Source organism: Scleropages formosus, chromosome 11 (assembly GCF_900964775.1).
Source record: "Scleropages formosus chromosome 11, fSclFor1.1, whole genome shotgun sequence".
Taxonomy (NCBI): domain Eukaryota; kingdom Metazoa; phylum Chordata; class Actinopteri; order Osteoglossiformes; family Osteoglossidae; genus Scleropages; species Scleropages formosus.
Window position 1 is genome coordinate 16,914,064 of NC_041816.1, and position 24,409 is coordinate 16,938,472.

At 40.7% G+C, this 24,409-nt stretch overlaps 2 protein-coding genes across 7 annotated transcripts in view; both read right to left on the reverse strand.

Moving 5' to 3' along the window:
- The window catches only part of ppfibp2b (PPFIA binding protein 2b), a 50,711-nt gene extending 34,290 nt beyond the window's left edge, over positions 1-16,421 (reverse strand). For 2 of the 6 annotated variants that reach the window (XM_018763787.2, XM_018763785.2), the window contains exons 1-2: positions 16,076-16,421; positions 1,324-1,424 (exon numbers count right to left, since the gene is read on the reverse strand). In XM_018763787.2, the coding sequence (XP_018619303.1) occupies positions 1,324-1,396 (73 nt within the window). In that variant the 5' untranslated portion in view covers positions 1,397-1,424; positions 16,076-16,421. Of the gene's footprint in view, positions 1-1,323; positions 1,425-2,201; positions 2,284-16,075 lie in introns of all 6 variants that reach the window. The other 4 variants (XM_018763786.2, XM_018763788.2, XM_018763789.2 and 1 more) reach the window with 4 other exon arrangements.
- Positions 16,422-21,222: 4,801 nt separating this feature from the next.
- On the reverse strand, positions 21,223-23,626 carry LOC108940890 (olfactomedin-like protein 3A; the record flags this gene model as incomplete). Its single annotated transcript, XM_074559708.1, is given in 5 exon segments — positions 21,223-21,457; positions 21,459-21,772; positions 21,774-21,991; positions 22,926-23,211; positions 23,504-23,626. Coding segments are annotated over 5 exon segments (1,176 nt in total), but the record flags the coding sequence as incomplete, so codon positions are not given.
- Between the last annotated feature and the right edge of the window lie 783 nt (positions 23,627-24,409).

Below are 24,409 nucleotides of genomic sequence, written 5' to 3' on the forward strand. Positions count from 1 at the left end.
AGGTAGTACTGTACAATCATTCATTATCACAGTCTCTGTCAAGTGTGCCTAGACTAGCACACAGCAATCCATATACCTGTAAAATAAAGCTTATAATGAGCTGGGTTGCTCTGACTACTTTTTTCCCCACATTGAAATTAGTCTCCACCAAAAAAAAAAAAAAAAAACTTTGAAAAATTCAACGGATTTCAGATCTGCCAGCAACATTAGATGTTCGACAACATTCCAATTTGAACTTCACGACATCCCTAGCTATAAATTTATGTTTGCTATGTTAAATGACTGAAGATAGGGGAAATTTGGCCTTAGCTGTATATAACATGCATCCTTGCTTCTCAGTCAGCATCTCCTAAGAGTACCATTTGATTTTGTTGTGATAGCTGATAAACAGCCAAATTTGAAGGCTTTACTTACACAGATTCGAGAGCTGATTTGTTTGCTGGGAATTACCGAGAAATTTGCCCTCCTCCTCCAACAGGAAATTGTGTCAAAATACAAATTCACATGACATTTACATTATGGTCTAAGTCAACATGATTTTCAAGAAGAAGAATAAAATTTAAAAAATGAACACTGCTTGACTCACACAGAATGTGGTCTGATGCTGTGTATGTTGCACATACATATGGAGAGCTCAGCTATTAAGGTGGACCGAGTGTGAGTTGCATTAAGTGAGCTGAGCTAAACTGCCTGAGTGTATGGTGAATCTACAATAAAACCAGTTACGGGAAAGGACAAGCCCCGTATTCATCCCCTCTGCAACTTTGGATTTACAGAAATGGCAAATAAAATGACAATGCATAAACTAGCTATAACCCATTCATTTTGCTGTCATTACAGTAACGATCTGTGTACTTTGCTCTTTGAATATATAAAACTGAACACCAATTTCAGGATGAGAGAGCATTTCAAAGCAGTGTATTTATCTGGCATGTGCCATGATTTTTTACAGCAAAATTGGTCCTTATTTCAGGTCAAAGATTTAAAGAATTTCATGGAAAGTTTGTTTTGTTTAGAAAAATATTTTCAGAACCATCAAGAAAACAGCTGTAAAAATAAGTGGTTGGTGCATTTCAAAACATCACATGAGTCTGTTCACATAATGAAACTGTAAACCATGAAGAATTTTGACCATGTGCTTGATGTTCTACTTCATATACAAAGCTATGTCTTAGGTTAACATCAAAATAATTATGTTTGTTAGTCCATTTATTTTAAACACTATGCAGGACCCCTCCTGTGGATATGAAGAGCAAAAGAAAATAATAGGATTATAAAAGGATTCATTTGGAGAGGGCTCTTTATTAAATCAATTACTCTTACCTGCAATAATGCCATCCATTTGTTCCAAAGCGGCCTCCAACATGTGACTTGCATCCGATGCCATGGTGACCATCTAATTAATGTTTCTCAACCACTAAGTCCTGCAAAGGACACAGAGCTAAGCAATAATGCAAGACTTACAATCAGCAAATATTTACCAGATCACACACTCAGATTTAAGTCTACAAAAGTTTGTGATTTTAAATCACAAACCTGGATATAAATTTTACCATGGATGTGGTTACAATTTCATGCGAAACTTTACTTTTACGGGTAATGCTATAGCCCCCATTAGGGACTAGGAGTCCCCCCCCCTTCTTGAGACGTTAAGATCTCTTCCTTTAGCCTTTCTCACGTCCAAATGCACAGATCTGCTCCTGTGGAACAGTTTGACTAATACAGATTTCCCGTTAGCATATTTAGCAATCATAAACCACTGCAAAGTCCTTTACACTCAAAACGATGCAGACTATGCACCCTGCAACTGGAGTGCCTTTACTCTCTGATGTGGCGTTTTCTCTTCTTTAACCTCAGTGAATAATACTGTGGCTTGAGGGAGGGTTGCTCTACTGCCTACATGTTAAAGAAGTCCAAGATTAATTGGGCCTTTCAGGAAGGTCTCATCCCTCCGTCATCATGCCTAACAGCAATCTGAGATCACTCTCAGAACAGCAAGAGTAGTGTGTTTCTCTCTAGAACGTCTTCTTTGTCTCCCTTGCCAGCAAACTAACTTAATATGACCTGTATAGCACTGCACAGAAAATTATTAGTTTACTCCAAATAATGGATGAAACTAGGACTGAATCCTGGATCTTACAGTCACTACTTGGAAAACAACTGCATTGCAATAATGACCGATTAAGAAACAAGCCGATTACCTGTGAACTGTGAAGTAAAATTTACATCGAAATACGTTCCAAAAAAAGGCTTCTCAACTGGAGAATTTTATGTATCCTTGTTCTGAGAAGGAAACATGAAACACATCTGAATATCAATGTTGATATGAATGATATTGTACATTGGAAAACTGAACATAATCATTGTTTGTAATACAACCATAATCACAAGTGTTTCCACAGCCTGCAACTACAGTGGAATGCAGTAATACTGCATTGAAGGTAATAACAAAAAGAATTTGCTTGGTGAATTAAAGAGTTACACTGCAGCCTCATAGAAGACCAGTGACAAAATGACAAAAACAAGATCATTTCCCCCAATAGACTCAGATGCTTCCAATCCACTCCTGGGCAACTATATCAAGATCATGACCACTCAGAGAAATACAGTATCTGCTTATTATGATGACCTTGAAGAACAGGAGGAAAGCAGCAATGATTCTAGTTTCAATAATAGTAATCAAGGAACAGCACTGAACTATTCCCCCTAAGCCCCTCACACAAAAGATGAAGGGTACTATGTACAACAGATAACACTGTGTGAGACATCAGCTAATTATATGGCGAAGTTTAGGGTGACACCATTGACCAACAGCCCTGCTGTTGTGAGGTGAAAGACTCCATTGTGGACCCTATCATTAACAAAGGTAATAATGATAAACACAGCAATACAATAACAGAACCTGAAGAAAACCCTTTGTTGAGAACTAGGCTAAAAATTCCTTATCAGACAACATCTTGTGTACAACACAAACTCTTCATTATTTTCCAATTAAGTATTAAATTATGTCAACACATCAAAGGGTTTTCAGTACATATTTCTGATGATTTAAAATTGCAGTAGATGTACAGATGAGAAACTAATAAGTACTGAAATATGGCAAATGCCATTTCAGAGTAGATTATTCCATATTTCAGTTCTAAAGATTCCATACCTACTTACTGTTCTTATGGCATAATATGAAGTGCCAGGGGAAACAGACACACCTAATCATAAATTTCCTCCAGTAGTCTTACTGAACTTGTTCTGCAATTACACATTCCCACGGAATATTCTTTTCTCAAGAGTATTTTGCTAAAATTCATCTTAGCTTATGTTTAAACACCTTCACTCAAATATATAGCACCTTCAACAAAACCAACTGAAAGCGGTTCATTATGCAGTTGCACTTATTAAGCAGAAGATCACATGAAAGATATCCTACAACATTAATTAGGTCAGCAAGTAAAGCTAAAGTGCTGATACATTAACTTTGAATAAAAGTATGTATTCATAAATAATTTTGTTCTGTGAAAACAAATTTAGTTGATATACTCTGCACATGCATGTAAGCACTGATGTACAAAGTTTTTAGCAGACAGAATTAGCATGGAAAAAAACAGTTAAAATTACAATAAGTTTAATGAATTATGCAGTATTATTAATTATGACTTAATGAATTCAGAACATATAATTAGAATTGTCAGTTCACACACAATGAACACCCATCGTCATTTTCACAGGATTTATTTTAAAAATAATTCAAATTATTTATGATAGGTACAGTGCAGCTTGCTCGGACACAGTGGGTAACGCGAATCAGCTTTATGAAACACAAATGATCAAAGTGCAGTTTAAGGTAGATGAACAGCTACAAGGGACACATTAACACTCTACATTGGCTTCCTTTAGTTTCCCCAGTGAAATTCAAGATTCTGGTTATGGCCTACACAACCATCAATCAATCTGCTCTCTGATATCTACAAGACCTGATCACTCACTACACCCCAACCAAACTGTTACAGTCTGCCTGCTTGGTGGTCCCACGCATAAGAGGTCCAAAATCAAAAGCACAAAGGTTTTCGGTTCTGGCTCCGATGTGGTGGCAACACTCAGAACTGCTGAATCTCTCTTTACATTTAAGAAACGTTTCAAAGCTCACTTCTTTTGGGCTCACTTCTCCCCTGATCTTGTAAGTGTGTGATAAAAGTTTATTTAATCATTTTTTAATAATGGAAAATCCTTTATGCAGCTACTCATATAATTTATACTGGTCCATATGGTAAAAAGTGACAAATTGACTGCATCAAGAACCATGTGTCTGCATCCAAATATCTCCTCCTGTTGATGTCATGCACACTATTGCTCTCTAGGATGGATGCCACTCTGGAGAAAAGTGTCTGCTAAATGAATAAATGTAAAAAAAATAATCACTATAATATCTTAACTTTAAGACCCTCAACAATCAAAAAGATTAATGCACAAGCAAATGTATTCAAAATGTACAGCATATCTTAGAAGAGACATTTCTGTAAAAATGACTATGCTCATGACAGATTACTTTGCCTCTTCAGAGGATGGATGCCGATACGGACAGGTGTCATGTCAAGCACATACTGCTGACTAGTGTTGGGGGGGGGGGGGGAATCACTTAGTCCCCCATGTGTCATGAAGGTGTCCGACAGGGGTTGCATCTTGGTGCAGGTCTGGGTCCTGTCTGCCCACCATTGATGTAACTACTTTTAGTGTACAGTCATACACACAGACTACTGGCCAGCACAGCAGGTACAAATCTGCACTAACACGGAATAAATCCTAAAAACCTGGCTTGAAATGGACTTGGACACCAGAGGTAAAACAGTGCAGCCTGCACAATATATAACAAGTAAACAAACAGCATGTACAGTACATAAATTAAGGACAACTGACAGTGTAGTGATTACAGCTGCTGCCTCTCGCAAAGGCTGCAGGTTCAAATTCCACCACCAGCTGTTGTATCCTTGAGTAAGATACTTACCCTAAATTGCTCCACTAAAATTACCCAGCTGTAAATAATAATTGTAAATAATTGTAGATAGTTTAACGTAACTCACTTTGGAGAAAAGCGTCATAAATGTATATCATACATTGTTCACTCATTTTAAACCAAGCAAAGGAAAATGTATAAAGAAAACTTTCAAAGATTTCGTACAGAATACAAAATTATACTGAACATTAGAAAATGATTTTGTATTTAATTATATGAGTGGCAACTGCATTGAATACTGAGAACAGCAGAGTATATTAATAGTGCGCTGCTCACTGATTCAGGACAAACAGCAGCTCTTAAGAACTCCATTTAACAGGAATCAACTTTTTGACAGAGCAGATATTAAAGATGATGATATTCACCAGTGTGAACAAGCTTTTGCCACCTCATCAAATTCTGCACAACTCAGGTTGATCTTACAGTTGCTCACAAAAAGTTCCATAGATAAGCTCTTATTTCTCAACACCTCGTACAGTTGTGCCCTCCATTTAGATGCCTGTTAGTGCTTTTCACGTAGATCTACAATATAAATCTGAACCGAGAACATTCTGGAGTGTTATATTCTTCTGAAAGGGTCCAAAAAAAATGCCATGACCCTCTCAAGTAATGTATTCCATTTAAAAAAAAAGTCTGCAATGTTTTTTATAAATTACCTGTTAATATTTTGTTTTAGGGCCTGTATAAATTGTTCTGTACAGATTTTTAGTATTCCACTATAGACAGATTATGATTTTTATTGCTGTTAACAAAACACATGAAGACCACACAGTATTAGAATTAATGTTCTCACTTCAGTCTTGCAGTCACATACCCTGCAAACCACCTCACCAAAAACAGTATGTGTATGTATGTATATATATATATAAATACAGTGACACAAAACACAATATTTTATCCAACTTACTCTTCAGCTGCCTTTTTGTGCAAAACTCCTACATTCAGCTCTGTTGATAGCGGCTAGCTCCTTCCAGGGCCTTTGCAAACAGAGCCTCCCAGAGAATCTCCAGGCTACTGTGAGCTTCTGCTGCTATCAGTAAAACGATTAGTGACATCATGAGAGTCACATGCTGACTAGTGTTGGAAGCATATTACAAAGATCCAAGTTTGTGCATCTGGCTTCTGTGTATCATCATGTTAGAAAAGCTTGATAAGCTTAGAGAACAGGGCAAAAATGTTAAAATGGAAAGAGCCAGGGACCCAAAAAAAAAAAAAACATAATTCTTGCTGAAAACAGGGTTTCCTAGCCAGCAATGCAGGCATACTGCTTTATCTGTTAACAATGGTTTAAAATCCTATTACTTAACTCATAAGGCATGGAAAATAAAATCCAAATAATTTCCCTAGGGAATTTTCCCCATAGTTACAGAAAACATATCTTCAAGACTACTGGTGTGAAAATATACATTTCAGAAAACACTACTCCTTTGAATTTGTCAACCATCCTTATTCAGAAGGTTAAATAAGAAATCCTCCCATCTAACTGAAGCATGTCATTGAAGTATTGACTGATTTTAACATATTAAAACTGTTAATCTAGACCACACAGGCATACTCATGTCGGTGGTCCCTCTCTTGCTCTTGATATTTTAACAAATTTCCATGAATCTGCATGTTGGCAGAACCAAGAAATCATTTATACCATTTTGTAGAATGCAATTGTTACTACAGTACAAAGATAAGGCAAAAAGGGTGGCTGGTTTTGGGCAACCGGAGGTTGCAAACTGTCAAACTGTTTATCTTGAGAGAATGTTCCACTTACTGATCCTGGTGTAAATAAGTTACATTTGCTTCATTGGAAACATGGGATTTGCATTACAGTAACTTATTTGAAATCCAGTTGCAGCCAGAAACGCTTAAGAAAGTATTATGCTATGCAAGATAACATTTTTTGGGGAAAAAAAAGAAAAAAAAAGTGAAATAAATGACAATGACCGGTAAAGCAAAACTCCTTAAGTTTAAAAATAATATGTTCAGACATCAATTTTTCATGACTACACAACCAAAAAGGCAAAATTGTCAAAGTCAAGCTGCCTGACTTGTTGACAGGACCATGCCCATCAGTCTTTGTTAGCTCTCATGGGTACTGACAGCAGGACTGTGAATTAAGGAAAGAGAGAGTGAGTTGCAGCTCTCACTAATCTGCAAACATTTACTCCTGGAGCTAAACAGTCACCCATTATTATGTCTCTCTGTTGAAAATTTTACCATGAAAACTTGCAATTTAATTAATGCTCAGTATAAAAGAATGTCAGTGTCACACTCCTCTTGGTGGGCGTGCAATTAATGCAGAAACACAAGACTAACGTGGCCTTCAGCTCTGCACACAAGCCCTTTGGTCATAGTGTTTGCAATGCCTCTGGTATGTTTGTCCAAGTATCAATACTGTGTTGCTTGCTACATCAATGATACATAGTACAATACAATGCAAGGATAATTAAATGCTATGTGGCTTGGTGGTTTTAGAAACTCCTGATGGATATAGGATAATATTACAGAAAATGTGCTCTTTTGTATCGGAGAGATCTTTTAGTTCCTTAAGCAATGTTTTCTGTAATAAATAGGTTGAAAAGTCAAAAAAAGTAACCACAAAATTTTCTGGCAAAACTCCTCATTGCTACTTTATTTATATTAGCCTTGCCCTCCATCGTACTGGACTGATGTTAATGGAAAATGTTAAAGACTACAGGGAAACAAAAGTTAGTTATTAAAGACTCCATGTTGACACTACAGTGTGGACCTCAGCCCCTGTTCAGCTTGTCCTGTTTGACTTTGCGGAGACTGACACTGCCAGCCAAGTAGGGCTCCATGCCTCAGCAGTGAACAATCTTTAACTACAGTGAGAAATCACATGCCCATCAACACAACAGCTAAGCAGTAGAGGACAAGAAGCATCTACAGGGACAGCAGGTAGCTTGGTAGTTAGAGCTGCTGTCTTTGGACTTAGCCTTTCTAAAGAAACTAACAATTCTACCTTTAAATCACCACTTGCTTATGTTCTCCATCATCCTTAAAGTAAACCAACATCAGTCTGACCCCAAACCTAAACTAGTGCCTTGCAGCCAGTGTAACATTTTATGTACATCAACAGCATCAGGAGCACACCATTGTTTTGCATTTAAATTAATTTAGCAGACAATTTTCTTTGCTGTACAACTTACAGTAAACAAAAATGCATATCACAACAGAAAAAATGTTGTCCAATACTACCAATTTTGTCAGCGCACAAGTAACTGGCTAAAGAACTGAGAAAATACATAGGCTGTTGTGACAGATGTGAATTTTATGGAGCAGTTAGGATGCATGCATGTATATTACTACACTTTAATACTTTTAAAGTATTTTAATGTTTAAATTATTTAACAAGACACATCAAGACAGTTACAAGGTAAATGGTCAAGTGACCACTACAATACTAAAATAAAAATCGCTAGTAACAGAACAAACCTTTACATATTCCAGATTTTTGGCACACAGTCTCCAAGGTGAACTACTTTCGACAGTCACTGGTGCAGTAATCACACATGCAGACACTGGCTCACCTTTAACCTGCCACTCAGTAACAGCAGGGTTTCCAATCCTACTGCCAAGTCTGAGCTTGGAAACCTCAAAACTTCTTCAGGAGGGGTCTGGGTTTCAGCTTTCTACTGATCTCAGTTGTGCAATTTGCTAACATATCTTACTAAGCCTGAAAATGGCAAATAACAAAATTCGTACTTACTGTATAAATTTTCTGGGTAGAATTGATTTTGTCATCCTGTTCCTACCAGATGACTTGGACAGAAACCATGATTATGAATAACCAGCAGGAGAGGGGGAAAAACACTTTCATCAGCAGAAATGGAGTGTAATCTTTTGCATCAAACTCCCCCAGCTTCCTACTGGCCTGTAAAGCTCTCATTTTGCCTTGAGATCCAAAAACAGGAAATGCTTGGGTGTGAACCTATACTTAGGAGAATAGGGCCAAATTCACAAACGGGTGTGAGTTTACCAGTTCTCCTAATTGAACCTTGTTGGTTTAGGTAGACAGGCAGTCCTGAATCTGAGTCCTGAGCCCATCAAGATGCAGAAAGGACTTACCACAGCACTAGTAAAACTTTCAATAGAAACCTTGGAACCATTTCTCAACTAAACAATGGCTGCTCCTGGTCATCCTCTGGCTCTTCCCTCAGGGAAGCCAACATCAAAGAAAGCATGGTGCTATTTACTTGTATACTTCAAAGGCACCACCCCACAAAACTACTATGTACTATGGTCGCACATTGAGAGTGTATGTCCACAGCAATGGTGGGTAGACCCTGGCCATTTTAACCACAATGTCAAACACTGACCAAAAGCAGAAGGTCTCACATAACCCCAAGCATGTAATAAATGCTATATAATGGTTGGTTTACATACAAATTTAAATGTGCAATGTCAGACTAATGTAGAAGCACTACTTGTCTGTTTAAAATAGTTACAGTGATCCAGGCATTATGTATACATACCACTGGCTCTAGAAATTGTAAATTGCATGTACACTCTCGCACTGCTACAAATGTTGGAGCGAGCAACACGCAGACATGCAAGTTCCCTCCAACCTTGGATGACCAGGTTCTGCATGTGACAATGGCCAGTGTGAGAAAGACCCTGTCCAGAGTCAACCCACGAAAAGCTCCGGGTCCTGACAGAATACCAAGACGGGCACACACAACTCATGAAACACTTGGCTGTTTTTCCATTTACAAAAGAAAAGACTGCACAAGTCACTTGAATATAGAACATGCCATTTTGTTCAAAGCACATGTGACTTTAAGCAAAATATCACATTATGCAAATAACTGAATCCTCCACACCTTGAGGGGGGGGGATTACCCCCAAAGAATCTCCTCAAACTGTTAAACTGTCATGGTACACACTGTCCCCCTGTTTATTTCTGCTCCTATAACTCACAGTACTGTCTCTCTTGTCTAGTGTTTTACTGTCTATAGTGCTACAGTAGCTTACGTGTCCTGTATTTCTTTTTGTAAATACTAAAAAATATTTACATAATTATGTACACTGTACAGGTGGTCCCAGATTTACAATGGTTTGACTTGTGATTTTTTCAACTTTACAATGGTGAGCTGGCAATAGAAATTCAGTAGAAACTGTACTTTGAATTTTGATTTTTTTCCCCCGATTGCGGAGCGATATTCTCTTGTGATGCTGGGCAGCAACAGCAACACACACCTCCCATTCTGTCATGCAGAGGTGTGTATTATGTGTATTAAATGCATTTTTGACTTATGGTGGGTTTCGGGGAATGTAACCCCCTTCGTAAATCAGGGTCCACCTGTATATTGTCACCAGACTCTGGCCTGTGTACTGCACTGTCTTGAATTTGCGCTCGTCCGTTTGTAACACACTGCACTATATGCTCTGTGGGGCACAGAGGTCCAAAGGGGAAAAAAGAGGGGGGGGGGGAAAAAAACATTAATTTTTGTGTGTGTAACTCACCTATAGGTGGAAATATACTTTGAGTTACCAACTTTCAAAGATATATATGTATTTTTCTATCCAAGTTATTTTTAATTGTATCTTCCTCACTTAGCCTTTTTTAATTTCTGTCTGTTGCTCAGCCAAACATTTTTTTCCACCACCTAATCAGCTGGCAGAAAAATGTACTCAAACAAGAGGACTGTGGAAGTACTTTAGTTCACATCCTTCTCTTCTCCAGTAATTTGCTCATTTTTATAATTAGGTTGTTTAAACAGTAACATGACTTTCTTTAATTCCATTAATTCACACTGTCAAAATGAGCAAATTATGGGAGATTTTTCCTCATATTGTCACATGAAAATCTAAAATGGCATTAATATTGAGATACATTAGAGTTTTAATGTTATTTTGCCTGGTTCTCTTAAACTGTGGGACATTAAATCCAATAAAGACCTGAAATAACAGCTGCAAAACCAAACTCACCATTTAATTCTGAATGCCGTCAATGCCAAAAATGAAATAAAAAAAAAATAAAAAAATTTCTCCAGTTGTGAAAATTAAAACTCGTCAAATCACAAGACCAGAAAAACACCAAACAGGTAATCTACACACACATTGCAGAATGGACAGTTACCAAGCCCCTACCTGATGCCCAGATATTTGTTATGTGCTGTTTCAGCTGTAACCCTGGGCTTGATTTTATTTCTGTCAGATCCTTTACAAACTTTGTCAGCTCACCCCTGGAACATTGTTCACTCTCCAAAATGTCAGCATCAGCTGGGGCAAGTGTAATCATTCTGGCAGGAGATGATGTGTGGCTCTGCAGCATTTGTATCAGCTATCAAGCTGAATCAAATCTGAAGACTGATAAAGCAAGCAAGTGAGACCTGCATTACGGGGGGGGGGAAAAGACATTCTGCCAAAATGTACATTTCAACACTCTGAAAACTGGAAAGCGCAGCTGTTAAAATGCATAAGATATTCCTAAGTAAAAGTGCATTTATTGCACTCACAATGACCAGCACAAACTTGTTTTTCATCTTTATAAAGACTAAAATTATGAAAACAGTTCAATTGCAGGGTGCTTTTCCTCTTTTCCCCACACAAACTTCTCAAAAATTCCAGAGGCAAGTGAAAAGGAAATTACTAACTGTTACTACCACTACTTTCTCTTTCTCTTTACAGGCTATGCACAAGTAAGATAAAGGAAATACCTCTGACATTCATCAGGAATAGACTATAAGGCCATAACATCAGGATTTCTTTTAAATTTAGCTTGCATTTTTTTCTGTCAGTTTTTTGTGCATATGAGCATCAAAAAAATTCCAATAAAAACAGTGGATCACAACTTGCTATGTCAACAAAGGTAGTCATCACAAAAAGTTTCCAAACAAAAACCCTATAGAGAGTTATTGTGGAACTTACACACACACACACACACACACACACACACACACACACACACACACCACGACCCAGTCCAACCCACTGCACCACCGCACCCCCCCCGGAACTTATACATTCTCTCAGAAACACCCAGTATATGAGCCACTATCAGTAGTTATGGAAACCACAAGCAATGCCTCTTTGGAATTAGCATTCAACTTTCCATAAGATCTCAACAGATCAAATAAAACAAGAGACCAGTCTTTGGGCATTTCCATGAGACAGATGGGTCCCATAGCATGATTACCTGGCAATTCGCATGATGCAGGCAACTGTCATATAAGTCCCTACTATTTGATGCTGGCAACAAGCCTAGACAAGCATTAAGGCAGCTTCTGTCTAATTGTGTTCCAACACTTAAAAAAGCCTCTTCGGTTTCAACATCTGTACCAGCTATGCTTTGTTGTCCTAGTAGTATGAAATGCCTTCTTTTACACAAACTACGGGAAACCAACATATTGCGCAAAATTGTCACCCTAAACCTCACTCAAAAATACATACACACGCAGTTCTAAAACTGGGTCAGCTGGATTCAAGTGCCAAATGGGACACAACTCTTTGTAGTAGGCCCACTTCTTATAAGGAAACAGCCAGTCCAGAAAAAATAACTAAACAGGTAATGCACAGGCATGAGAATTTGCAAATATTACTATCACCTCGGTCAATAAGCAAAATAGTAGTTCATTTTGTCATGTGTCCCCAGAGCTGGGGAAAGCCATCTGGTGCAAGGCAGCTTCCCCAGTTCCCCATCCACAGTGCGAGTCTAGGCGCAGGTGAGTGCCCTGGCTCAGGAGCTGGAGGTCCTTTGGCAGCAAGGCAGATGCCAGGGAAAATCTCTGTGCTGAAAGGGTCCACAGGAGAAAATGGCATGGAAACATGGCATTTGTATGCTCCCCTGCTCACACCCCTAACCCCATTATTCCTACGAATGCTATGATACGCAGAAGAATAACACTGCCCTCAAGTACAGAGGCTGAAATGTGATAGCAAGCAAACACAGATGCCTGACCCACATGGACAGTCGATGCTGACAGAATTCAAGAGTCAAGACAAAAGGTCTCCAGCTCTCTAAAGGAGGGAACAATAAAAGAAAACTATTCTACCTGTGTTTGGACAGGTGAAAATATAGTGGAAATAAAATTGTAAGATAAAGCAAGTTTAAATGCACTGTTACACTAGTGTAAATGAAGAGTTACGTCCTTCTTTACACTGACAGGATGCTTGTGCTACCTTCAAAGCCAGTAAGGTTACTGCAAACGTTTCCACTTACAAACATTAATGACTGTTTATAACTGTTCCAAGCCGCACATGTTCAAATGCATTATTCAAAATCTGTAATGATTATGCAGCAACGAAAAATTACTATAGATATAAAATAGTATTTTGTTTTTTCTGTTTCCTAAATTGATTATCACAGCAGTACCCTGGTTTGACAGCCCCAGTGAGTCATTTCCTCATTGAAAAGGCAAAGTAATGCACATCACAAAGCTCAAACCAACAGTACTTTAAACATGCTTGCAAGTAAAACCCACATAAATTCCATCTAGTAGCTTATTCCTCCAAAGACTTATTTGTTCACGCTTCACTGAGGAACTCTTGAATTTAAAGGCTTTACTTGATTAGTTCTGACAAGAGACGGTCGTATTAGTCCAAATGATTAAAACAATGTTCGTTTAATTCTCTCTGTTCAGCTTCAGGGGGAATTGGTTACATTCTGGTTTCCTTGGGTTCCCGTTGCCTTCACCTGCTTGAAATTAAAACAGTGGTTACAGTAACAAATATTCTTCTGCCAAAATGTAGTCAATGCTACTGAATTCACACGTGTAAATGCAAATTTCTGAAGAAGGCTCGTTTTTCTGGCGCACCTAATTAAATCCCATACTCAGTGTTAAAAACAAAGCTGACCAAAAGCAAAAAAAGCAGTTTCCCTCTGCTGGTTAAACACTGAACGAAAGCTATGTCTGTTTCAAAGGAAAACACACGAGGCTGACTTTCTTTGCCTGCCTGGACACATGAATTACAGATCTATGCCAGTGGCCAAAAACTGTCAGTTCTGAGCAAAATCGCCTTTGATTCTTTGCCCCTGTTCTCAGACTGGTTTAGGGCCTTTGAGTTTGCCTTTGAGTTTAAAATCGAGCCGAGCTTCAAGGATATCACCCAGCTAAGGGAACAATTACATTTACATGGCATCTGTATTGCCCCCTAAATGTAATGTTCACCCCCCCAATTCCACCATGACTTATTCTAAAGAAAATACACTGACAATTCTCTATATAAAACCTCATCCAAAATGAAGATGCTCCTCATTCTGACATTATTCAAGGAGGATTATCGAAATGACTTAGTCAACAACTCGGGTCTATCCATGTGTTTTGACAGAATAATTAATGAGTATAGCTCTGAAAGGATAATTCCTTCCGGGGTTTAGCCCATACTTTGATCACTTGACTAGTGTGCTCAGATTGAATGTACTGCTAGGTTATCAATTAGTTACCACAAGCATACAGAACAATACACATTTACTTGGAAATTACGTAAGAGTTAAATTTTTTCATCATATAAAATTCCAATCTGAAAAGACCTTTCATAACATCATGAAAAGGCCTTTTGTAAACGCGAACTCTTAAAGAGGCACAAATCGCAGATTTATTATTTGTGGCATGATTTTTCCATAAATGTTTACAGGAATTATTTTGATAAACAATGCATACAGACTACTTGGCTGAAACCACACAACAACAAGAAGATTTAAGTTAGAAAGGCCTTTTATTACCCCTCAGTGTCATCCAAAGTGTTGCACTTCCAGGGATCCTGAAGCACACTACCCACGAATAGCCGAGCGATGACTGAAGAGGGGGACACCAGCAGCTGCGCACACTGTGAATTCACATACTCTACAATTCGAGTGTCATCTATGTCGGGTGCCATTTGCCGAAACAGTTTATCTCTGTGGTTGTTCGGTAAGAGTCTTCAATTAAAAACTCCAAAGTCCTGTGGTTGAGAGTGCAACATCAACATCCATCATTCTCGCCATAGTGCCACCCAGCTGAACCCCCCCAACCTAAGAGACAAGCCTTAGGGGTGCGCTCCAGCAGCTCTCATAAAACTGCATATTATCTTAATGTGCTTCATTAAAACCCAATTTCTTCTTAATTCTTTTTATAGTACACATTCATTATAAATCTCACTGTGAAAGTATCCAGTGCTCTTGCATTCACGCACAAAACAGTTTTAAAGAAACATGCACAAATTTTAATCAGTAATAAGTGAATTGAAACAGTAACAATATTCTGGCATATAAATTGATAAATTACTGTAAAATTGTCATTTTATGTCGCCTTGGACAAGGACGCCAGACAATAATACGACAAATGATGCGGAATATCAATAATAGGCTTATTTGTTGGGTACACACACCAAATCTTGTTTCAGTATTTCAGACTTCCCTAATTAAAATACAACATTATATCTAGGTTTCTAGGAAGAAATAAAAACGTTGCTGGAATCTTTTTTAAAATCCTGTAAACAAACATTTACAGACACAAAAAAAAAAAAAAAAAAAAAAAAAAAAAAAAAAAAACTGTGCTGGTTTCTCTTAGTCTTAGTCTTTCTGTGATCATGTCACATGATGTTTGTGAGGTCCCCAGAAATACAGAAGTGCACAAACTAAGTGTAGTTTGTAAATGTTTATGTGCAATTATTTATTGCCGAGAAAACGAGTGGTTCGCAGGCAGGTGACACTGACTGACTGAGTGCTGTGACTGGATCGCTTCGCCAACAGGATACACCTGTTCCAAATGTATGCAAAATACGTGCGCTATCGAAAAACAGGAACCCGAAAGAAAGTGAACTTAAAACATCGACGACCTGGCGGACTACGTTAATGAAAGTGTGAAAAGAAGTATTAAAAGTTTACGTGTCAGGAGTATTAGGACATACAGACTAACTTTAATGGAACATGAAGGAACATTCGGTCCGCGGTGACTGACGCGCGCGCGGCCACCGGAGTTCGAGTAACACACACGACGGTGATATGTTATGTTTAGGGGGGAAAAACGACTAACACAGCGACGGAATAATACATTAACTTAATCGTAACTGAGCGCACAGAACTAAAGTAAAACAATTAAGTGAAAAGCATTAAAAAAAAAAATAATCGCTTACCTTCTTAAAACAGCCCAGTTTGAGAACTCCTCAGCCAGCTGCGTACTGACGACTGAGAAAAGAAAAGAAAAAAACAAAAACCCAGCGCTTCCATTCACGCGCTCAACGCGCTCCCGACCCGACGCCACTCCCGCTGCCAGCGCGAGGGCGCTACGCGTGACCACGCTCGCGGGGGTCACTTCGCTGCAACCCAGCGGCTCGACCCGTTACAAGTCTGCCGTCCAATGACCTGCCGCGTGCGTCAGGAAGCCGCGCTGTCCGAGCGTTAGGGACTCAGACCGAACTACTAACATTGTGATTGTTTTATAAGATAGATAGCGTGTTGTCGTGTGTATTTAAATGATTAAAATGACGTGACAGGTAGCTGGCCGTTTAAAGAATTTAATGTGTTGCACGTATAAGAGCAAATGCAGTTTTAAAATGACCTCAATGACAGCTGGTTGCTTTCTGCTGGTATTTTATCCATATAACTGCCTTGTTTGACAGGCATCGTCTAAAGCTGGAGGGCACAGCAGGCACTTACCAGCAGTTGTTGGAAGTTTGTCTCCCTCCTGTGGTCAATTGTGGCAATTACAGTTTCTGTATCATTCCAAACGACATTTACATTTATTCACTTGTCTGACACTTTTCTCCAAAGCGACTTACAATGTTAAGCTACTTAAAATTATTTCCTCATTTATACACCTGGGTAATTTTTACTGGAGCAATTTAGAGTTAGTACCTTGTTCAAGGGTATTACAGCTTGGAGGTATGGGGGGACACCATGGGTTTGGCCTGTGCCTGCTCTCTGGTGGGTCTGGGGTTCGAGTCCTGCTTAGGGTGCCTTGTGATGGACTGGCATCCCGTCCTGGGTGCGTCTCCTCCCCCTCCAGCCTTGCGCTCCGGCTCACCGTGACCCCCGCATGGGGCAAGTGGTTTCTGGCAGTGTGTGTGTGTGTGAGCTGGAGGTGAAATGAGGACTGAAGGCAGAGTCTCTAACCACTCCAGGGCCAGTTGCCTGACAAACTTTTCAATAGTTGCTGTAATCCAACCCTTTCTTGGAAATTCAAAACATTCCTGTAACAGTTTGGGGGCACATTGAACTTAAACGACTTTAGTGCTGGTGTACTGTGATAATACTGGACCAGCAGCTGATGAGGTGGTTACGACTGTTGCCTTTCAATCTGAAGATCTCTGTTTGATTCCCACCCTTGCTGTAGTGCCCTTGATCAAGGTATTTACCCTGATTTGATACAGTAGGAATACCCTGCTGTATAAATGGATTATTAACTGTAAAGTTGCTCATTTAACATTATGTCTCTTTGGGCAAAGGAGCCAGATATACCCTTGAAGCTCATATCAGAAATGTAAAAGTACTGTGTTTTTACAGTAATCTAACTAAACTTTCTAAAAAAATTCAAAAAACTAAGTCCTTTGTGTGATTTTTGGCTATTTTGCTACTTCCTGTTTTGGTCATCTGGAAAGTTTCCACACCACAACATTTCTTCATCTGATTCTCACACAGAAGCACCGTTGTATTCTGACTAACACTGAATTTTAACTGGTAAACAGCTCCACTTATGATACGGGGGCAAGTCGTGTCACGCAGAACAAGCGAGAAGAGCGAGAATAGTCCCGACGTTCCCGTGTCATAGTTTCGCTAATTTCCTCACGTACACCTTTACGTTTAAACTTTACAGGGTTCTCGCAGCACCTGAGAAGTCGGTTCCAGAAGGATGTTTCCTGTATTAATCAGGACCATGTTATGAACTACTTTCCGCACACAATACCTGATGTGTTTGTGGTTGCTCAGATATTGAACAGCTTTGGTTTTTGCAGCTTTATGGAAAAAATAAAAAAGGCCACAAACATGGTAAAGACACATACATTTATGAATAACTTATGAGGTCATCCATTATACCGTTTTTGTTGCTGAACCAGTTATACGGATCACATCAATGTGTTGGTCTTATGATACCAAGTATTATGGGATTTTCTGGTTTGGGAGTTCTGGGTGTTCCTTCTCTCACGTGCACGTCTTTGGAGCACGTATTTTTTGTTGTCAAAACTTTAATACAGTATTGTACATAAATATTATCTGTAATATTTGCTTCTTGAGTTCTTTTAAGAACCCAGGAAATTAACACTATAGCTGCAGGCAAGGTGGTGCAGCGGGTAGCAGTCTGGATACATGCATCGGTATCTTTAAATTTTGAATATGTGTGAGTGAATGACTGCGTATGGCTTCTCTACCATGGACTGCCTAACGTAGTGCCCTATGTCTCCAGGATAGGCTCTAGACCTCTTCTACCCTGCCGTAGGGTAAGTGCTTATTGAAAGTGAGTAAGTGACTGTAATTGCAGTGCGTAGTAGGTGCAGGTGCAAGTAATGAAAAGAATGTACAAAGTACATAGCAAGATAATTTACATCACGAAAATGTGAAAGTGAAAAAGTAAACGTGAGTAAAGTTACCTTATAAGATTTCTGTACGCAGCACTGTCAGACTCTGAAGGCAATTTAAAAAAAAGCACAGTTTTGCATAAATCGTGTCTTCACATTGTGGGAGGAAATCCTGGCAGTCACAGGGTGAACACGGAGAGACGTGCAAACTCTAGAGGCACATGGAAGGCAGAGCTCAGATTTCAACCTGAAACCTTGGAGCTGTGAGTCAGCAGGATCACCTGCTAAAACACCCTACCGCCCCTCCCTTGGAATGTGTCTGTCATAATGATTTAAATATTTCTTTATTAACAAACAAGCTAGTTTGCTGCTGAAAAGGGAGTATTCATATTTTAGATTATTGTACTGACAATGAACAAACACCCTTTTTATTAAGGTGCTTTACTATTTACAGGACCAATAGCAGTATTCAGTATCTAAACTCTCCTACATGAAAAAACACACACACACACACACACACACACACACATTTCCAGAGCCGCTTGTCCCATACGGGGTCACGGGGGAACCGGAGCCTACCCGGCAACACAGGGCGTAAGGCCGGAGGGGGAGGGGACACACCCAGGACGGGACGCCAGTCCGTCGCAAGGTACCCCAAGCGGGACTCGAACCCCAGACCCACCGGACAGCAGGACTGTGGTCCAACCCACTGCGCCACCACACCCCCTCACATGAAAAAACAAATATTATCTACTGCTGACTGAAAAAAATAAAGATTCTTGAAGGCTTATGAAGATTTTGTGGTCCCCCCGATGCTGGTCTTAAAATAAAACCACAGTGGACCCAAAGCATGGCTTGTTTTATATTTTAATTCATGAAATTTCATACAAATCAATAGAAAATTACTACAGTATTTTAGTTAGCACTTATTGCTGTTTTGAAAAGTAATAATTTGTTGGCACAAATGTGATTTAGAAGTGTAATTTATATTGTCTAACTGTTATATCAGTTATTTTATTACTCATTTAAAGGCACATGCTTGGACAGATATACAGGCAAAGCTGGTAGTGTCGTGGTTAGGGCTGCTGCCTTTAGAACCATGGGTTGCAAGCTTGAATCCCACCTCCAGCAGTAGCACCCTTGAGGAAGGTACTTACTCTAAATTACTCTGGTAAAATTACCCAACCATATAAATGGGTAAATAAATATAAGTTGCTTTGGAGAAGGGGGGAGCGGTGGCGCAGTGGGTTGGACCGGGTCCTGATCTCCGGTGGGTCTGGGGTTCGAGTCCTGCTTGGGGTGCCTTGCGATGGACTGGCGTCCCATCCTGGGTGTGTCCCCCTCCCCCTCTGGCCTTACGCCCTGTGTTGCCGGGCCAGGCTCTGGCTCCCCGCGACCCCATATGGGACAAGCGGGTCAGAAAGTGTGTGTGTGTGTGTGTGTGTGTGTGTGTGTGTGTGTGTGTGTGCTTTGGAGAACAGCATCAGCTAAAGGAATAAATGGACTGTAATAGACTTTGAAGTGTGGCTGTACTGCAGATGCAATTCTCAGGCATTCCAGCAGATGTCGCCAAACGATTCTGTATATTTACCCAAAGCAAGAATGTACTTTTTACCAGTAGTATGTGCAGATACCACATCTGTCACCGTGCATTAATCTTCTTGTGATTTTAAATGAATGGAGCAGCCGGTAGTGTAGTGGTTTGCGCCACTGCCTTCGGACCCAAACGTCACAGTTTGATTCCCACCTCCAGCTGTAGTACCCTTGAGCAAAGTACTTAACCCTAAATTGCACCAGTAAAATGACCCAGCTGGGTAAATAATTGTAAGCTTGTAACTGTAATAATTGTAACGAGTAAATATAATGTGATTTGCTGCCTTTCTGAGGAAACCCTGTTGGGAATGGGTCTTTATAAAATTTACATTTATTCATTCAGCTGATGCTTTTCTCCAAAGCCACTTACAATGGTAGTCTACCTACAATTATTTACCCATTTGTGCAGCTGGGTTATTTCACTGGAGCAATGTTTAGGGTAAGTTCCTTGCTTAAGGGTACTACAGCCAGAGGTGGGGATAGAACCTGCAACCTTTGGGTCTAAAGATAGTAGCACAAATTTCTACACTACCAGCTTTATCTGAATTTACTGAATTTTACTGTCCCCAAAATTACTGAATTTACATAAATTCACGTAAATACATTTGAATACAGCTGAAAATCCAGAGTTTACATTGAAAGCTGTGTTAGAATAAAACTATTCTTTTACTGTGTGGGAACCCTGCCATCGCCATCACTTTTTTTGTCACACACCTTAAGGTCTACTAAATGTACTTTAAACAGAATACAAAAATGTGGTGTAATAAACCTAGTTATTAATATGCTCTGTTGTACAGGGCCAGGCGAAAGAGTCTGTGGGCAGTTTTAGCCGTGACACACATTTTCAAGACATGTTCTTTCTCCGGGGTGCGGTGGCGCAGTGGGTTAGACCACAGTCCTGCTCTCCAGTGGGTCTGGGGTTCAAGTCCCGCTTGGGGTGCCTTGTGGTGGACTGGCGTCCTGTCCTGGGTATGTCCCCTTCCCCCTCCGGCCTTACGCCCTGTGTTGCCGGGTAGGCTCCGGTTCCCCGTGACCCCGTATGGGACAAGCGGTTCTGAAAGTGTGTGTGTGTGTGTGTGTGTGTGTGTGTGTGTGTGTGTGTGTGTGTGTGTGTGTGTGTGTGTGTGTGTGTGTGTGTGTGTGTGTGTGTGTGTGTGTGTGTGTGTGTGTGTGTGTGTGTTCTTTCTCCTGACCTCCACCTTGTAGATGGTCTGGTATCCATCATCCCAGGCATAGATCTCCTTGTCTTTGGGGTGGTAGTGCATGCTGGGATGGCTGGTGTACCGCTTGGGGAAGAAGAGCGGAGGGGTCTCCCCACTGCGGATGGTGTCTTGGATGTCAAAGAGGCACCGCACGCTGGAGCGGCCGCTGTAGCCTGTGTCGTACACCACATGCAGTGTGCCGCACAGTGGCCACCTCTGCATCCCTACCCTTACAGGGCGTGTCCCACGTGTGCTCCGCTGCCAGGTTGGTCCTGTCCAGCTTGGCGACCGCCAGGTTACCTCCGAAGTCCGGGTCAGCACGAACGGCCCACACCCCCAGCTCGTCGACAGCCAGCCGGATGAAGGTCTGCGGAGCGAGCGAGAAGGCCGGCAGACGGCCCGCCCCGCGCAGCAGCACGGTGTCGCTGACGGTTCGGTTGCGGATGTGCACCTTGACAATTTCGTTCGCTGCGCCGGCTTCGTGGTAGTAGAGGAGGCCGTTGAACACGGCGCGGCCGGTCCCCTTGCCAAGGGAGCGGGAGCTCGACAGCACCAGGTGTCTCTGAGCGGTTGGTCTCGGTGAAAGCCTGCAGGGAGGCAAATTCCACCACTGTACTGTTCCGTGTCCCACCGAAGAAGTACGCTGAGCCTTTGCCGGGGTCTCTCAGCCAGGCACCCTGCATGTCTCCGGCTCTCTTCACGACCTTCAGGGACTTCGCGCTTGTCGGTACCGCACCGCAATCTAGCAGAGCGAAGGTGCGAACGACTAATGTGCTCAGGGATCCCAAGAACAACAATGCTGCTGTGCTTTTGGATGTTTACCATAGCGCTGCACATACAGTATGTGGGGGATGATGGTACGATATGCGTTTCCTCCTGAGGAAAGCAATGGATGTTGCCAAGAATTTCCCGTTCAAATATGCATTAAGCAGAATCCATTTAAACAGATTGAAGGCTGTTTCTAAACCAAATGTTGTACCGCGTATCAGTTTGTTTTCCTGTTATCCTTGTAAGAAACGAGCTTTCCAGATCAAATGTCAAGTTTTCTCGACAGCGCGCAGCAACGCCTAATTGTTTTAGCTCCCTGACGACAAGAACGTAAAACTGTAAAAACCGCCCAAAAAAATCCATGTTTTGTGTAATAGCGCAGACGTGGCGAAAGAATGTAGTTTTGCAGCCATATGTAAAAAAAAAAATATATATTGGAAAGTTTTCAGTAATGTTATTGATTTTCAAATGCTTGCACCCGGGCTTATTCATAAATAGAAAGAGTTTTCAGCAAAGCTAAACCACTGAGCCAGAAAGTGTTTCCATTTCATAGCTCTGTTTCCAGCAGATAGGAGACACCTGGCTGGCGGTCATTACCCACGGTGTTGTAAACATATAAACAGAATCAGTGGGCCAGCTTCATTTTCATGAGCTGTTCTTTCAAAGCAGAATCTCAATGTGCTCCACCGTGATAAAAAATGTTTTCCGCATTAACGTGCACGATTCCATACGATAAAATTCCTTTCATAGTACATTTGTAAAAGATTTAATCGTCCGAAAGGGCGATTAAGGATTTTTTTTTTTATTATGAATTACATTTTTATGTTAAGATGCACCCCACTTCAGGGTGTCTGGGCCTCTCTCGAGTTTACACTTTACAGTGTTCCTACCTGCGTGTGGTTCTTTACCTGTGTTCTGGTTGAGCTTGCTCCAACTTTCTTGTTGAGCATCCTTCACCTGCTGCTCCAAAATCCTGTCGTCGGTCTCGATGTAGGACTGCGAAGGGCTGCGGTTCTCCATGTATTCAATGTCCCTTTCCGCTCGGTCCATTCTCATTCCTATGCTGTCCACCTGGCTCCTGATCTCCACCTTGTAAATGCTCAGGCCATCCAGATGGTGCCGCGTCTCCGCGGAGAGGTCATAGAGCTTCCGCTCATACGCCTGTATGCTCCGGTCACGTTTGGTCGGACGATCCTGGACAAGGGGTGCTGTAAAACTTTGTAATCTGCGTATATTTGCCAGGTAAAAATGTTTTACAAATTCTGTAATTCTCACCTTGTCCAGTGGTTATTGGAAACTTTATTTACTCAAACTCTGCACTGTGAACTCTACGTTCTGTGAAAAGGGCTCTAAAATACAGGTGGAAAATACATACAAATTTGAACTACTATTTCTATTACTCAATACTAACAATAATAATCAGAGAAAACCAAGAGAAAGAAACGCAAGAGAAGGAGTCTTTTTATACTGTTTGTTTTGCTCCTACCTCCAACTGGGCTATTCTCCTGTCGAAGTACTGCAACATGACCATAACCTGTGTGCTCCTCTGAGAGTACCCTGTCTCTAGGGCCAGCAAGGATGCCACAAACATCAGCTGCTGGGCATACATTGTCGACGCTGCTCAGTGTGTAGGGATCGCGAATGTCTTGAGCTCCTCTAAAATGGCCTGTGCTACATGAAAAGTGCTCAGAGAAAACTTCTGACGTCTGGTTGGTTGTTACTCTCAGCGAAGTTGCCTCCAGCTGATTCGCGTAAGAAGCAGGATCGCCGGACGGCCACCTCGCTCCAGCTGTTAATTTCCTCCAGATGTGGACCAAGCAGGCAGTCTTCCTTAGTTCCTTGCTAAGAGCCTTAATGGTTTCCTGAAATACTGTATATACATATATATATGTATATATATATATATATATATATATATATATATAGTGGGTCTGAGGTTTGAGTCCCACTTGGGATGCCTTACGACGGACTGGCGTCCCGTCCTGGGTGTGTCCCCTCCCCCTCCAGCCCTACGCCCTGGTGTTGCCGGGTTAGGCTCTGGCTCGCTGTGACCCTGAATGGGACAAGCGGTTCAGAAAATGTGTGTGTGTGTGTGTGTGTGTGTGTGTGTGTATATATATATATACACAGTACATATAATATATATATAGACAATGACATATCATTGTCTGTGCACATTAGTTTAAATGAAAGCCCAACGTACAACTGCCTGCATTTCTTACATTGAAGTGTACTAATAAATAGCTTGTATAAGTATCACTAGCAGTAACAACAACAACAGAATAATAATCATAAAATTATTATTATTATTATTATACCACATCTCACTCTCATTTTCTATGTCTTGCAGATGTGAGAAAGCAGAGTGTATATTGGTTAAGGACAAGGATTT